The sequence below is a fragment of the Magallana gigas genome, chromosome 7 (assembly GCF_963853765.1).
Source record: "Magallana gigas chromosome 7, xbMagGiga1.1, whole genome shotgun sequence".
In the NCBI taxonomy this organism is placed as follows: domain Eukaryota; kingdom Metazoa; phylum Mollusca; class Bivalvia; order Ostreida; family Ostreidae; genus Magallana; species Magallana gigas.
In genome coordinates, this window is record NC_088859.1 from 28,678,529 (window position 1) to 28,696,092 (window position 17,564).

The window sequence follows — 17,564 nt, forward strand, 5'->3', positions numbered from 1 at the left end:
TAAAAAGTTTTTCTCGAGAACTATAATGCTACAGTTTGTGAGATTATTATGCAAGGATCCTCAAATTGTGTAAACTCTAATGTAGTGGAACCAAGAGTTATCTTTCTTGATGTTCTGTACAGTCTGAGAGTTATTTCTCTTGAAGTGGAACTCTGCTACGTTCAGTTTTTCAGGTTGTGTATGTGCGGTCCTACCGCAGTGCTACACATTTTCATTCCTATGTTACTGTTTATGTTGTTCAAGCCAACCATAAACCTCGGACCATAACTGGGTCCCCAGAAAGGGGTTCAATGTTTAAAATAGAAAAAGCATATGCTACGAAATGTAATGTTACAAGGAACTGCTGTTCAGGTGAGCGATGTGGCCCATGGGCCTCTTGTTATTTAAAAGGGGTTAATGTCGATACACTTTCATGTCGTCAATGCCAACGAAACAAAATGCCAAAAGCATAAGAAAACAAAATGACCCATTCCACTGTTATACACGTAAGACCGAAACAAGCATCATTAATTATTACGCTAATATTGGTTTATCAGAACACGATGGATAATGACCGGCATCTATAACGGAAATGCCCCCAGAAACAAAGTTTCGGTCGATTTTTGGTTGAAAAGGAAAAATAGTCGCATGTTTTATACGTTGTATATACATTTACTTTTTCATTACTCTTTTCATCATTTTTATTGTTATCGGGAACACAATGGACACTATGTCTTTGGTCATTTGGCAATGTGCTTACTGAAACTGGTTCACAGATACTGTTAACGATTTATAACAATTTAATCATAATAGACGTGCGGATAGATGAGGTCGGTTATGAAATAATCTGAAAAAAGTCAGGGATATAATAAAATTATAAGTAAGTATTTTTTTAAATTAATTTGTAATTGCCATTTTTTTCACTGAAATTGATATTTAATGTTCATGTGCTTATAAAAAGTTTCACAGGATAGCTGTTTATTAGCGCATTACAATAAATGAAACTTTACATGAAATATTGGCCATATTTAAATTTCCATATTTTAGAATAGCATAATGATAGATATGCATTAAAGCCATACATGTAGAATACATAAATGTATCAATAAATATGAATAATTAAAAAAAAACTCGACTGAATCTTAATTATGAGAGCATCGTAGTTTATCATTTTTCTTTTTAAAAACTGATAGAAACGAATTCATGGGTAATGGTCAACTGAATTCATAATATGTTGATCGTAAATGGTTAGCTGGAACTGTTTGTGCATAGATCAATATGATAACCGTTATAATCAGAAAAAAGACTGACGCATGTAAGGTTAAGGATGTTGTTTACTCAGGGTTTGAGTTCTCAAATCCGGATTGTTAAAAAGTTCAATTTCATGAGTAAAATTTGTTTTAAATACAAAAAGTATTTATGAAATGAATTATTATTGACATAACGATCGATATTTTTACTAAATTATGGAATTAGGGTCTGACAAAGTTTGACTTTTAGCAAAACAGAGGAAATTCGGACTAAATTTTTCAGATTTTGTTTTCCACTGAAATATTTTTGGTAGTACTGTAATATTTAAAGTTAAGATTTTATTTGTTAGTCAACATAATTTTCCATATTTTTTGTTGGTTTTATCTTGCTTTTTCTTATAGATAATCGTATGGAAAACACTACAAAAATATTGAAAAATGCCTAAAAATGATAAAAGACACCATATCTCAAAATTTTAATCATTGACCTCATATAAATTTTATGCAGGCAGAGAAAGGTCAATATACTTAGTTTAATACTATAAATGTTTTAGCATTATCATCATTCAGTTTTTTGTTATATTTAATCAAAAATGGGTAATAATTTGAAAACTGATAGAGGAAATTCGGACTAGAATATCTATAAAAATTGTGAATGAAAACTTTATGCTTTGTATCTATTTAATGTCACTACCATTCATAAACTATATTTCATTTGTTAAAGAGTTAAGCAATTTGTATTATTTTCACAATTAAGAAAATCTCAATCTTAGTGTAAAATTTTTAAGGATTTTTCTTAAATTTTCAAAAATTATTCAATGGCCATTAACTAAAAAAGTAGGTCATTGACCTACTTTTCCGAAAGTGAAGAATAACACTACCATGTAAGGTCTATAACACACAATAGTTGGTTTTTCATTATCATCAGTGGAATTTTTTTTCATTCTGAGTAAACGTCATCCTTAATTAAATCAATTTGTATATATTCTGGTAACTTATGTCTTTCATAGGTACTCGAAGCACTAAAGCTTTGATATAGCGAGAAGAAGAAAACCCCTGGTTCGAATCTTTAGTGGCTTATATATATCCATAAACCATAATAAATGTATTGTGTTTATAAACTTGTTGATTATCTCTACATATTTAAGTGCTTTCTTTTTTATGTAATTGTGAACAAAGAAAAAACGTTTTTCTACAATTTCAAAACTAACATTAAATTATTCTCTCACACCACATTAAAAAACCACTGAAAAAGAAAAATTAAAACATTCAGGGAATAAATTAGATAAGACTTATGAAGTTTCAACACGCGCATTTTAATTTGATTTTTAAATAAAATAAGTGTTCTAAAACATCGTCATATTTTCCCCATAATCTCCCATAATCTATCCCTATCAGAAGCCACATGAATTTTCTTTCCGTAGGTATGAAAAATTTCAAGGATGAGCATACGATGTTACAGTAGTCAAATGATTAATTCTAAAATTTTATCGGGTTTTAAAAATTTTAACCCTTTTTATAATACACCAGAAAACTAATTAATTCCAATTATTGAAAAATGATAAACTAACAAAGAAGGAAACATGTAAACAATCATGAAGTCTTTGCTTTACAAGAGTTTAAAAAACCCAGAATTAGAGCCATTTTAACAGGAGTTTGGACTTTTAATAGTCAAACAGCAATGTGACGTAGACCTGTCTATTTCATTGCTGGCCTTTCAGCCATGGCTCTTTGAAATCAACAAGATTTGTCTGGCTTTTGAGCTAAGACTACGCAATCTGTGTATATTTCACTTGAAAACAGCGTAATTTTTAACTTGTTTGGCACAAGAAAAAGATAGTTACACGCCACTGAAAGTCCAAGGTCATGTTAAAATGGTTCTAGAACCCGATGCATTCTATATCATCACCTGTCTTTCGGCATAATAAACAATTTATTGCATGATGTATGAAGGTATGAAGATTTATCCCCCTCCCAGAAAATCCATATTTCCCTTGAGGAATAAATTGTATAATATTTTAAAAAAATATTCAGTAAATATGAACAAAGCCCAAGGCAAATTCGAATTCATAACCTGAGGTTCGTAAGTCCGATTTTTTAACCACTGAGCTATGATGCTATTAGATCAAGTATACTGATACAAACAATCAAACAACATTTAAATCGCCATCTTGTGACGTAGTGTCAAGATAAGTATAGGTATATTAGTAAAGTTCATTAAATATCATATTACATGCATAACGTTCAAAGTATGAGGGATTCGATACAAAATACGATATTCACCACAATTTTTTTTAAATGTAGAACAGTTTAACTATGACGGTGACTGATCCCTCAGTGAAGGAGGTGTTGACGGCTATGGCAGAGTCTTCGTCCATCCACGGCGTTTCAAGATGGGTGACCTCCACGCACTGGTACCAGAGGGCACTGTGGTTGCTTGTTTTCCTTGGAGCCACCGGTGGCGCCTTCTACCAACTAAGCCGTCTGTATATATCGTACACCTCCTACCCCGTCAAAACCTCAATGGAACTAGAATTCTCCAGTCTGACGTTTCCGGCTGTTTCGTTTTGCAACATGAACCCAATTAAGACTACCAAATTGTCTCTAACAACAAATGAAACTCAGAAGGCACTGCAAGTAAGCATTTTCATATTACATGCATTAGCTTATTTCCTTTGACGGCGTTAATCCGATCTGCAGTGGTCATGTGTATGCTTCATGTAGGACCAAAAGATTATTTAAAACATATCCATCGACAAGACCAAAAAGAACCATTTTAACAAGACCTTGGACTTTCGGTAGGACGTAGCTATATAATTCTTGCGCTAAAACAAGGTAAAAATGACGCAGTTTCAAGCGAAATATACACTGATTGCGTAGTCTTAGCTCAAAAGCCAGACAAATCTTGTTGATTTCAGAGAGCCGTGGCTGAGTGGCTGACAATGAAACAGACATGCCTACGTCAAACTGCTGTTTGACACAACTATACCCAAAGTCCAAGCTCTTGTTAAAATGGTTCTAAGTGTAGCTTGTAGAATCTGTTTAAAACCATGGAGACTATGGTTTGTTTGTTTGGTTCTTGGTTCTCTTAGTTGTTTTTGGTCGCAATGACTGTTGGCAGCAATGATACATATTTACATCCACCAAGTATGATTCCCTCTATTTCTTACGGAAATTAATTCATTCATTCATTCATAGCTCTGTTGAAACTGGCAGGACTGAAATCTTCACGCCTCGTTTATTGATTGGTTAAAACAATCAGCAACATAAAGAAATTCACGGACTGCACGAAACAATCATGATGATACCAGACTCAAATTCTCATACAAGACAATTTAGCCGTTTCTTTTATCTAACGTATTGCATTAAGAATAATTTAGTTAATTTTCTTACTTTTAACAATCAATTTATTAATTTGTTGAAAGAAAGATGTAAATAAAAACAATAGAACGTTTTCTTTGGTGATTCATGCGGGATATGAAGGCAGCGACGATTGCATTTTTTTTTACATCGTTAGCGGAATCACCAAAGAAAGAATTTTATTGTTTAAGTAGCTGATTTAAAAATCAGCAATGATGTACTGCATCCAAATTTAATTACACGTGATTTTTTTCAATGTTTTTACCTGAACAAATGTACAGGGAACAATTATCTCTATCAAAACGTCCCCTCCAAAAATGGCCAAAATGTTAACGTTATGTAGATTATGTTTATTACGTGAACAATCTAAACAAAAAAGTATTTTTGAAACATCAAAGGTTCAATGAAAAGATGATTTTTTGAAATATCAAAAACCGTGCACCATAGGAAAGTTAATTTATGCAGTATGTATTGGTCCGAAACTTACTGACCTTTGTGTCGTAATTGATTAATTAGAAACTCAATTATTACTCCATCTTTCCTAAAAAAAAAAAAAAAGAAAAAACCCAAAGAAACAAAAACAAAAACAAAACTTTTACAAATTCTTTTTTCTTCTCAGACTAGGAGTAAGAGAAGCTTGGATCCTCAAAATATTAATGTCCCATTCGATGCAAAGCCGTTTCAGCTGAAAGTCGATCGAAAGGGGAGAAAAAACGGCAGATGCAAGAACCCAGTTTTCGATTTACGAGATGTTATTCGCAGGATCAGAAAGAGAAGAAATGCACTGGCGACTACCACTACGTCATTTGTTTCGCAAACTAGTTCCTTCTCATCAGGAACAACAGCTTCGAATTATCAATGGGTGACGGATGCTCATGGTAACTGGTATTACTTTGAATTTTTGCCTGACATGACTGGCGTTCAAGATGAGTGGAACTCAAGAGTTGAAACATTCAAGACGGAATTTCAAGATAATGACTTGTAAGGATTTCTTTTCATAATGCATATTCTTACAAACGTACGAGTATTTGATTTTCTTAGTACTATAAATAAACGTCATAATAAAATTTTTTAATGTTTCATAAATATAGATATTCATGCATATCATTGATTTTCATTGGCGCTGTTTTAGATTCACAAGAGAAGAGGTGGGTCATTCTATATCGGACATGCTGGTATCCTGTGCATTCAATGGAAATCTCTGCTATAAAGAGTAAGCAAGAGTAAAATTTTACATATAAAAAAAATCATGACTTTTATTCTAATGTGTAAATAGGGCAATCTTACTAATCGTTAATACTCGTCTAATTTAGAGTTATTATTTGCAGAAATTTCACCTTGTTTCAGTCTCTGGAATATGGCAACTGTTATACATTTGAAGGCGAGTCGTATGTATCAAGGCGATCAGGACCTAATATGGGTTAGTACATGTAAATAAGAGCGATGAGGACAACGTTTATTCAGCACTGTGCACCAAATCCTCTAAATTCGTTGGAACCGATTTCATGAATTCTTTTGTTTTCTACCATGTTCACAGAGACTAAATTTTTTAGGATTCGCTTTTACGAATGATTTATGAGGATTTATGAATATTGGTTTTTAAAGCGGTGATTCGTTGATATTGTAAAGTAGGAGAAGGTCACGAACGGAATACACACGAAATTGAGTCAACGCGAATTCAACTGATTTTCTCTGCTTATGTATTTTGATCGTTGAAAAAATTTAATTTCCTTTAGGTTTATTAGTGTATATTCATGACATAACGGTTGTCTCAGAAAGGTATAAGATATGTGGTGAATTAAATTGGAAGCTCTGCTAAAAATACGCTTAAACAAGCTTCATATTCAAGCTAATAATACAAAGGTTACCAACTTTGTAGGAATACGAATGGTATTGGCCAATCCCCTGATTTTTCATGAATAACTATTGAAAATTATTGTGATTCACTTCAACAGGTCTACGACTGGTTTTAAACATTGAGACGAAAGAGTATATAGAAAACTACATGGACGCCCCCGGAATTAGATTGGTAATACATCAGCGAGGAACTCTGCCTTTTCCGGAAGAAGAGGGTATCACCCTTAATCCTAATTATGAAACCTCAATTGGAATGAGAATGGTACATATATACTAGTGTCCCCTTATATACTTCTGCTCTAAGTAATATTTCAATGGATACTATACCAGTGCATTAAAACTGCTTTTATTTTTTCATGTGCATTGTGGAAACGCACATTGAAAAAAATTACGCACTTTGAAAAACATTTTCAAAGTGCGTTTAATTTGGGACAAAATAAACGCACTTTGAAATTTTTTTTCAAAGTGCATTTAGAACAATTTAACGCACTTTGAATTTTTTTTCAAAGTGCATTATGACAATACATCATTTTTTATCATCAAAACACATAACACACTGTTAAAAATGTATGAATCACAAAATATGGACCTCTTTCTTAACTGATTTCGTATTTAGTCAGATTAAGTGTTTATATTTATTGTAATACCAGTATACAAATATTCTCATATGTACGATTATTTTTTTTTTCAAAAATTGAAACAAATTGACCTTTTAATTTCCATCATATAACAATGACCCAATTATTTTATTTATATGTGTACATCTATTGTCTTAATTAGCAATCGATCCATCGAGCTTCTGAGCCATATGGTTCTTGTGATACTGGCGAAGAATTTTTTAATCTGTTTGGAATCGGCTACACTGTACCAGTACGTATCAACCTTTACACAATGGGCGACAATTAAAAGTTTCGATAAAACAAATTGATTTGCGTAATAACGAGCATATCCATTCGAACGCTCATTTTTTCTCATTCAGGCTTGCTTAAAACTCTGTCGACAAACAGAAATACTTAAGAGGTGCAACTGTAGGCCTTCCACTACAAGCCTGGATCTCGGCATCGCAGATATGAAGAAATACAAATCCTGCCTGGATAAAGACTGTATGCTTGTTACGTCGTAAATTAAACTGATTCTCAGATCCTCATGCTCTAAGTATCATTGTCATTTTAAGATGCATTTGTATCTCTTCTTTGTATGTTAGTTAAATTAAAAGAAAGATATTAAGACCATAGAAATGCAGGTTATATCACATATCGACGACACCAGCAAATATTTTTCATATTTTTAAGGAACCTTGGTTGTCCAACAGATTAACCATCAGATCTTACTTAAATTTTAGCATATGTTTTTTTTCGTTATAAACTAACATTCTAAAGAAACACTAAAAAATTCAGCTGTAAAATTTGATAATTTTCCTTATAATGAATGCAATGAATTACATGTAAATTTAAATTTTTAAAATATTTCACGGAACCTGTAATCATGCTCAATCGGTTGATTCATTAACTGATCCTACAAAAATGATACTAATTTTTATTTCAAAGCCTATGTATTCTATCATGAAAATACTTAATGCATGATCTGCATCAACCCGTGATCTATTTTAAACATCAAAATTTGGTTATCACTGATTCAGAGTTTCATTTTAAATAGCTTTTTAGGGTTTAGATGGCGCCTTTATATCTGCTATTAATAGAATATGTTTATTTATAGTAACAGAAATGTCGAGTGATTACATGTGTATTTCTGATTCTCTAACAACAAATCTGACTAAATATGACAAAATGAAAATTGATTAATTGAGTATTTAAAACAATCTTATTCCTTGTTCTTACAGTACCTAACCTAAATCATAGATAGCCAATATTTTTTTTTTTTTTGCAGATACTATAACCTGCGAAGATTTTGTTATCAACAGCATTGAACAAAATCGTATTACCTGCAATTGCCGAAGTCCGTGCAAGTTTGTACATTTATTTGTCAGATCCATATTTAGATTGTTTTTTTTTCCACTATTCTTACATGTAATGTATTCATATCACGTTTTTAATATGAAAATATGTGTATATGTGAATGTTTTCTTGTTGGTGTACAATATAGAACCAAAAAAAAAAGGAGAAAACGAAAATTGGAATGAACCCTTTTTTTCATTTAGAATGTCAAACTCTAATTCTTTTTTTTTTTTTTACAGCCAAAACGTATATAAAACAAGTTTATCTGGAAGAAGGTGGCCAAATAAGATATATCTGGTAAGTCTATAATTAATAAGGTTATTAGTCTCCTACCGTTGAAAACAGGGGACACTGCTGTCGATCAGTCAGTAAGTCCCTTCTTCTAGATATTTTCTCATGATAGTTTGGTGAATTGATTTAAAACTTGCTCTGTGGCTTTATAATGAGAAACTTCAGAATAAGTTTGAAGCTTTTTTTTAAAAAGATTAATCAATTGATGGAGAAGTTAAGTTTTTATTTCACGCAAAGATTGCTTATGACCTTAGAGTGTTTCATGTTTTTTATCCAAGGTTATTTTGGCAAGCTCAAGGTCAATGGAAGGAAAGGGGCAAAATTTGTGTCTAGTCTAAATTTTTCTCATGGAGAATCATTGAATGTTCTTGCTTAACTCAAAGATTGCTTATGACATGAGCGTGTGCCAGGACTTTGACCCAAAGTAATTTGAGCAAGTTCAAGGTCATTGGAAAGAACTATATCCTCTTATTGAGAAACATTGGACGTTCCTACTTCACACAATGACTGCTTATGACCAGAGGGTGTGTCTTAAGTTTGACCCAGGTTCAGTTGTGCAAGTTCAAGGTCATTGTTTAAAAATTGCATAATTCCTGTCCAAGCCATTTCTCGTAATGGAAAATGATTAGAAGCTAAAATTTGACACAAAGATTTGCTCGTGACCTGTGAATATGTCCTGATAATGAGCTTTAGTCGTTTTTGCAAATTCATGGTCACTTTAAGAAAATCATGCATCCATTACTTTCCAATAGAGAAATACCGATACTTGAGATTTTGTATTTCTTAGCAGAGAATCGTTTGTGAGCTTGCTCACAGTACGTCTATGTCATACTCTCTGAATGCTTGTTTTTACTGTTCTAATTTTAGCATACAATATAGAACTAGTGTTTGTATTATGATTTCATTTCTAAGACAGATAGATACAGAGTCAACAAACGGAAATACTAGTATTAATTATACTCTGTCCAAAGTTTCTGCCACCATCTTTTCTGCCCCCCCCCCCCATACTTTTTTGCGCAGCAAAGAATTTTCTTAAATTTACATACAAAAAATTGAATTAACATGGAGTTGCCCCCCCCCCCCCCCCCACTTTTCTGTGACCATGTAAAAATTGAATAGAAAATAAGGAAATAAACAGTGGAATTGAATTGAAAAGTTTACTTGCTCACTCCACCCCCCCCCCCCCCAACCCCTGGAATAGGATTTTCAGATTTTGGAAAGTAACATTTTTTTTCTTTATTTTTTGCTTGTCAAGATTTTTTTTGGATGAGTCTGCCCCCCCCCCCCACTTTCAAAAATGATGCTACGTGCCTGATAATACTAGTGATAGTCACCTCTTTTATCAGGTGGTCTATAAAACTTGACCCCATACCCTCTAAAATATTCTCATTTCAAGCCTTTATTTGTTAATATCCATAGAAACTTTTTTTTTCCCAGGAAGGAAACCTATTACCAGCAGTGTGTGGGACCTCTAAGAATATAACGTACTTCAAAACTGTGTGTAACGGTGCTCCGATAACACCAACTGACCTGGCATGGTTAGAAATAACAAGATTACATATTTTCAAGATTTTTATTTAAATATTTGGAACAATTATAACAAAGAGATGACAATTCAGTTGTGCCATTTAAATTGAAGAGAAAGATTGAATAGAAAGATATCTTTTGTCCTTTTTGGGGAAAATAATAATTTAATATCAATTTGAATTAGGTTGGAGGAAAATTTTCTTAAAGCAGTGATATACTACGAAGATTTGAATTTCGAGAAAATATCAGAGGAACCATTGTATGATGTAAGTGAAATTTTTGATGGCGTTTTCAGATATTATTGACATCCGTCACAGCTTTTAATGTAATTTTTAACTTTGATAAGTTAAAAATAAGTAAAGGACACATGTGGCAACGCACTTTGAAAAAATTACGCACTTTAGAGTTCAGTTCTTAATATGCAATTATTAACTAGATATAAAGGCAAATTTTAAATTCATCAGTCCGTCTAGGTGTTAAAACTTTTAACATTTGTAAATATTTCTCTAAATTTATTGAAACCAAGATAATGATTTTTCGATCGGTCTAACGCTTTGATGCAATCTGATGAAGTTTTGCTGCTGACTGGTTTGTCGGTCCAAAATGCAAGTTTTTTCCATGCCTACAAAAGTATAAAATATACTTTTGCTCTACAATTTATTTCACTTTTGATTTTAATATAACCATCATATATCTGTTCTTATACCTTTTCGACAGGGATACCAGCTGATCTCGGATGTAGGAGGCGCTCTGGGTCTGTTCATGGGTGCCTCTATTCTAAGTTTCGTGGAGGTTCTGCAGTTTATCATTGAACTGATTAATTTCCTACGTCATAAAATTGCAGCGAGAAGATCGAGGAAAACAGTCGTTACCAGTTTCAAGGCTGTCAGTGATATGAAAGACAGTAAAGCATGATTACATGTATCTCTATAAAATCAATCGGTTTGGACTACAGTTTTATTCAAAGTACTGCGCTTTGCGCTATTATAGAGATCTATATTTTAATCAGATTGCTCTAATACATATAATCGTCATGCACGGATCTAGAAGGGAGTGGTCGGAGGGGGAGGGGGCAGACCCCGCTCCCCTGCAAAATTCAAATTTCTTTAAATTACATTATAAAATTACCAAAATTATGCATAGAACCCTCTGGGAAACTCAAATAACCGTCGAACTCCCCCCCCCCCCCCCCGCCCCCCCGCAGGAAGATTTTCTGGATCCGCGCATGATTCGTTAACAACATTCGTGTTTCCATGTTAATACATGTATGTCTTTTTCCATTTTAATGAGACTGTGTGGCGAGCAAATCGTCCTCTTTGAACTGTTTCGTGTTTCATATTTTTTGTACTTGTGTGATATATAATTTCGTTATCGGTTATTATATAACTCTCGATTCCGTCGCTGATATCTACATGTATTTATACTTGTAATATCATGTTGTATGCATTGTATATAATACCATTTAAATAGTATGACATTTATATATAACTTGAGTTTATAAACTGTTGTATACTGTCACATACTTTGTGATTTGTAATATTATAAACTGATGATATGCAAATGAACATATGTTATAAATCTTAAAATATATACGTGACCTTTAGGGAGAGCAACAAAAAAAAAACCCACATATTTCTAGCGATGTTTTTCATTTGAATTACATGTACATGTATCTACAAATCTGATTTTATAAAATTAATATGTTGTGTTTCTCCCAAATATTGGAGATTTTTAATCATATCCCCGTTTTATTTTTGTGAAATAAGATCATTTTTTATTGTTACATTTTATGATCGCTCTTACCATTTTGATTTTCTCAATTATGTCAACACTTGCGCCAGTAACGAGTTTATATGCATATTGTACGCATGTAGTATGTGCACTTGCAAAGAATTTTCCTTTCCAAATTATCAGGAAAACTCTTTTTAAATCTTTCCTATATGAAGTTCAGAAGGTAGAATGGCTATTATTTTTTTTAGTTTAGGGATAATAAGTATAGAAAAACCAAACTCGGTGTACCCCGGTGTGTTATATTTACTTATTTATTGGTTGTGAGTGTGATACATGTATCTCTTTCATCAAACCCACATCTTCCCAGGCCAAGGGTTTCTGATCCGCTCCGCTTTGCAAGATGTCAAACCCTATAAATAAGAAATTTTCCCCAGGGTAAAACCCAAGTAAAATTTTAACCCCAAAAGTAAACCAGGGGTTTAGTTGGGGTTTACCCTGGTGTAAGGTTGGGTCTGATCGGTACTGTAAATAATGGACGTTTCCGTAACGAAAGAATAAAGGACCGTCTTTTTGTACTTTGTGCGTAACCTTGTACTGAAGATGAAAACATTTCCTTTTACATTGCACTTTTTATGAAAATCTGAAACAGAAATTTCTTAAATGTTTAACCCCGTGCAATTTGATAACACTGTCGTGTTGTGAATTTTGAATTTAACATGCCATGTTGTAAGTTTTGTATTTACTGCCACCCGGTAAATTCAAAATTTACCACAAGACAATACTAGATGCATTTAATTGTTTCATTCAGCAATGATTACCCCGGCCTTTAAAACTGCTAGATCTATTAATTATTAAACCTTGCCTACCAACTAAAAAAATCTACAAAAGTAAATTTGTTTTAATAAAAAATGTATTTATCTTAAATGATATAAACGTTGTCCATATGTAAACGTATGTATTTTTTTAATTGCAAAGAAATTTAGAAATCATATTAAGTGATTTATAGATATAAGGGGCCGAGATCCGGGTGTAATTGTTAATTTTCATATAAAAATATATATTTTGTACATGTATTCTGAATGTCTTGTAAATATGCACAATTTAAGAAAAAATGACTTAGGTTTACTCACTTCTTTAAATATATAAGTTTATTCTGTAATCTTGATATTTGAACTTTATAAAATATTTAAGAATAAATATCATGAACCTCAATAAAGCTGGCCCTGCGTACTGTACGTTTGAATAACATTATCCAGATATATAATCAATTCTTTTCTAAACTAAATATAAAATAATAATTTTAAAAAATGTACATTATTATGTATTTTTGGTATCATATTATGAATATTGTAAAATTCGAAACATTGAAAGTCGAAAAATTGAAATACTTGAAGCGGATTAAGATAATTAGATATTTTATAGTAAAATTTAGGACGATGTCGGCAATGTTGTTCTGGGACTACTTTTACACTAACCAAAATTGAAAATAGAATACATAGGCGATCTAGATTTTGCAGGAAATAAGGCGAGTTGTATATTCGGTTGGTGAGTTTACTTTATGCAAAATTTTAACACAAGTGTATATAGTTAAAGAATAGAAATTTTTTTTGGTGAACACGCTCTATAAATTTAGATAACTATCCTATAACATATTGTTCGAATTTCCTCTGATTACATCAAAATTTATTATAAAATTAATGTCCTCAGTAGGTTTAATTGACCAGTGTTTAGATTTGATAGGGAAACAATCTTCTCTTTTTTAATTATATTTTCTTTATTTCATTATGCATCAACTTAATAGCAACAACACTGAAAATTTTTATATAGTTTGCTCTCAGCGGTGCTCAGCTTTGTTGGGGTTTTGCTAAAACGCGGAACGGAAAACTGAACGGAATAGAAAAATCTGAAATAATGTGGTATAGAGGATATATTTTATTTATATTTACGTAGAATTATAAAAAAAAATTAATGATATGAGTTTCTTCATTCTGAAAATGTATGATTTCATGAACATGAACTTGCATTGACCATATTCTCTTTTTAGAAGAGGACAGGGATAGCCTACATCCACTTCTCTTCGCAAGCCCTCATATTTTGATCAGCCTTTGATCAGATTTTGGTCTGCCCCCCCCCCCCCCCCCTACTACCTTCAAAAACGATGCTACGTGCCTGTTGTCAATTGTTGGTATTCCATGGTATTCCCTGATGTGTTAGTTTAGTTTTCACTACCATTTATTGAATACATATATTTCCAGATAAATAATAATCAAATGCCTTTGACACTGCGAATTCAAAGCTGTTACGTACGCTATGTAATATGTGTTATCAGCTTTTCGAGAAAATTCGAGATGATTAATACTAGTAAGATGTGTACACTCAGTTTTGGAATTACCAGATTACGCTGCTAATTTATGAACATACCCTGTAAATGTTTGATATCATTTGACTCTCCAGATATTAAAAGATACGAAAAATTCTTTCATTTAAGCAATCTTAGCTCCACGTGAAATTCCGGTTGACGGGCCATGTTTTGTAAACCCGAATTTCCCGTAGAGCTACAGTCCGTCCTGCAGCTAAAACATTCTAATTAATTAAAACTAAATGCTTCAAAAGTAATTTCATAAATATTGACCCATGATACGCACTTTAATCGGCTAAAATACTTTTATATCTTAATATGTATAGAAAGTATATAACGATTATAAAGTATAACTTCAAAAACTTGTTCATAAATATTAGTATTCATTTGATAATTAATGTCTCAAAATTTCTACTAGTTTCAGGAATATAAAAAAAAAGATGAAGTTATCCTTAATAAAAACGCAAATCAAGAATAAACATGTTGTGGAGGCATATGAAAGACTGGAGTCCAGCGGAAACTTGAAACAGTTAATTTTTTCCACCCTATCAGAATTTGGAAATTTAAAACACTACTCTGCGTTCATCAACGAAGACAATGTATTACAAGGCGTATCGAACCTAATGAATATGGTTAAGAAACTTAATAATCAAAGTGAAAGGTTCCACGGCCATGTAGTTGTACGAGAACTTGACACGCTGTTGAACTCTTGCTTTCAATTTTGGATTAAAGAGCCAGTGGAAACGCCACATTCGGTTAAAAAGATCGAGGCAACATTACCCATAACTCCTGTTGATTCAGAGGCCAGAGAACAAAATGATGGTGTCAACTGCAGCTTTAATGATACCTCCCAGTACTTTCCTTCAAGGATTAGAAACAGTTATGTCTTGGAAACATTTCGCCTGAAGAAAGGAGATGCCCTGAAAACCCATGAATATTTGTGTAAATGGGCAGGCTTATCGCCTGAAAAAGTCCATATGATTAACTTTACAAAAGCCATGAAGAATGTTGTCCGAAAAGCAGATGAATTGAAAGACAGAGATGTTGCACAGCTTAATTCTTTCCTGAAGGAATTTTTCAAATTTCCATTAGTGGCGGAGACGGAAGGCCAGGGTAAGTTTACTGAAAAAAAAATGTTATTGTATAGGAATGTATCAGCATCTTTTAATTATAGAAATCGCTGTAACTATTTTGTTTGTTTGACCGATTAACAGCGAGAATGTTCTTAAGTTTATTTTTACATTGTACATATGCATGTTTCAGAATATTTCTTTAAAACGCGCCATTTATGATATTATATTAAAGTGTTCATATGATATTTGATATTTTCCTTTTATCTTAATTTCAGAAGAGAAAACATTGACAGATTCTTTGATAAAAACTCGGATTAAGAATAAATATGTTATGGAGGCATATGAACGATTGAAGGCAAGGGAAAATTTGAAACAGTTGATATATTCAAGTCTATCCGATTTGGGAAATTTTGCGCATTACTCTGAATTCATCGATGAAGACAATGTTTTTCAAGGTGTAATGAACATGATGGAAATGGTTAAAAAACTACAGGGCCAAAAGTCAAGGTCCAAAAGAGTTTACAAGAGTTTACAAGAGCTTGACACATTTATGAATTCAAACTTTCAATTTTGGATCAGGAAACCTGTAGAAAGAGAGACTGCAATGTGTGAAGGCATAGCTGAAAATGATACATTTTCTGAAAATTTACTAGTGATAAATGAAGATACAAGTGAGATGTCAATGGTTTCTTCAGATCGAGTAGAGAATTGCTGTAAACCAAGAGACAACCATGTCGGAACTAAAGCAAAGACTAAACGGCAAAGTAAAGCTAAATATAACCCAACAATGTTCCATTACTCAAATATCAGAATAGGTCATGTAATAGAAACATTTCGATTGAAAAAAGAAGATGGCTTGAAAACCCACGACTGTTTGTGTAAGTGGGAAGGTATAGCTCCCGAAAAGGTTCACGTCCAGAACTTCATTGAAGATGTAAACAACATTGTAAGAAAAGCTGATGCGTTAAAAAGGACGGACATTGCGCTGTATAAGTCTTTCATGAAGGAGTTTTTCAAATTCCCCCTCCTAGAGACGTTAGAAAGCGACAGGGTGCCACGGAAAGGAAGAAAGTCGAAGTGCAAGAAAGAAGAACATTTAGAGAAGAAATCGGAGGATTCTCCAAATAAATCGGACAGAGACACTGATAAAAGGACTAGAGAAAGGAGCGAGAATGAAACAACACATGAAGAAAATGGACCTTCAGAAAATGATGAACGAAAGGGGAAGAAAAGAACTAAACGAAATACGAGTGAAACAACACATGAAGAAAATGGAACTTCAGAAAATGATGAACGAAAGGGGAAGAAAAGAACTAAACAAAATACGAATGATGATACAGCTGTCAGTGATGTGATCGTGAAGCAAACGTTTACTAAACCAAAGCATAGAACAATGTTACAAAAGAAAAGATCGAAACAAGCCATGCTAGAACTGCAATTGAAAATGAAACTTCAATACCAAACAAAACTAAAACATCTGATTAAAAGACAGAACAGTATTATAGTCAAACAAAGAAAACAAATACTGGCGCTGAAACGGAGACGAACAGGTGCCCCAACTGATAGTGTGAGCAAAGGGGTTCAATGTAGCCTGATTTCAGCTACGCCAAAAACTGTCTTAGTGAGAGTGTTGAAAACTTAAAAGATGCTGTGGCGTTGCTCAGTTCAATATTATATATATAGATAGGTAACATAAAGTGATTTGGAAAGAAATATTTATGTATAATACACCTATGAACTTGAACGATTTTTTTTACTATTATGTACATACCAGTAACTATGTCGTTTATTTAATGTATATGAGCCTTTTTGAGGCTCTTTTTGAATGCAACTGAGAGAAGTGTATTCTTGGCTGTGGTGATGTAATATCTATGAGAATTTGTGATTATAATTTGATATTAAAAACAAATTTGTTGATTATTCTTCTCTTGAAATTGGATTGCACATAATAGTATCCGTTTATTAATAAATAAAAAATAATATTTTAAACCGGATTTACTTTTAGCTTCATTGCACGAAGAGTACAGATTGTAACTGAGATGCAATACAGGTGTGTTCGCTTTCTTCTATACGTATTTTTAGAAACTAATGAAGTTAATGGCGTACCAAACGTTCCCCAATCTTAGATATTTTTTCATAAAAGATTATCCGTTATTTGTATGCATTTTAACCTGTTTATGCC

At 32.7% G+C, this 17,564-nt stretch overlaps 2 protein-coding genes across 3 annotated transcripts; both read left to right on the forward strand.

The window, feature by feature from the left end:
* Window positions 1-714: 714 nt before the first annotated feature.
* On the forward strand, window positions 715-11,353 carry LOC105334812 (amiloride-sensitive sodium channel subunit beta). Its single transcript, XM_066066194.1, has 13 exons — window positions 715-859; window positions 3,534-3,866; window positions 5,209-5,570; window positions 5,722-5,802; window positions 5,918-6,009; window positions 6,545-6,708; window positions 7,227-7,316; window positions 7,426-7,549; window positions 8,334-8,412; window positions 8,641-8,698; window positions 10,130-10,230; window positions 10,404-10,485; window positions 10,937-11,353. The coding sequence occupies exons 2-13, from the start codon at window positions 3,546-3,548 to the stop codon at window positions 11,132-11,134; spliced, it is 1,752 nt and encodes a 583-aa protein (XP_065922266.1). The 5' UTR covers window positions 715-859; window positions 3,534-3,545; the 3' UTR covers window positions 11,135-11,353.
* Window positions 11,354-13,407: 2,054 nt separating this feature from the next.
* On the forward strand, window positions 13,408-17,320 carry LOC105334811 (uncharacterized). Of its 2 annotated transcripts, none has more exons than XM_011438390.4 (3): window positions 13,408-13,495; window positions 14,728-15,422; window positions 15,658-17,320. In XM_011438390.4, the coding sequence occupies exons 2-3, from the start codon at window positions 14,750-14,752 to the stop codon at window positions 17,022-17,024; spliced, it is 2,040 nt and encodes a 679-aa protein (XP_011436692.3). In that variant the 5' UTR covers window positions 13,408-13,495; window positions 14,728-14,749; the 3' UTR covers window positions 17,025-17,320. The 2 variants fall into 2 exon arrangements, with proteins under 2 accessions (XP_011436692.3, XP_034312476.2); XM_034456585.2 differs by having other exon boundaries at window positions 13,471-13,491.
* Window positions 17,321-17,564: the final 244 nt, after the last annotated feature.

Bases quoted from the DNA above. Each gene is read 5' to 3' on its own strand.
- LOC105334812 (XM_066066194.1), top strand. From the start codon at position 3,546: ATGACGGTGACTGATCCCTCAGTGAAGGAGGTGTTGACGGCTATGGCA. The intron at 7,317-7,425 runs GTACGTATCAAC...TTTCTCATTCAG, and splicing joins GAATCGGCTACACTGTACCA to GCTTGCTTAAAACTCTGTCG. The intron at 7,550-8,333 runs GTATGCTTGTTA...TTTTTTTTGCAG, and splicing joins ATCCTGCCTGGATAAAGACT to ATACTATAACCTGCGAAGAT.
- LOC105334811 (XM_011438390.4), top strand. From the start codon at position 14,750: ATGAAGTTATCCTTAATAAAAACGCAAATCAAGAATAAACATGTTGTG. The intron at 15,423-15,657 runs GTAAGTTTACTG...TCTTAATTTCAG, and splicing joins GGCGGAGACGGAAGGCCAGG to AAGAGAAAACATTGACAGAT.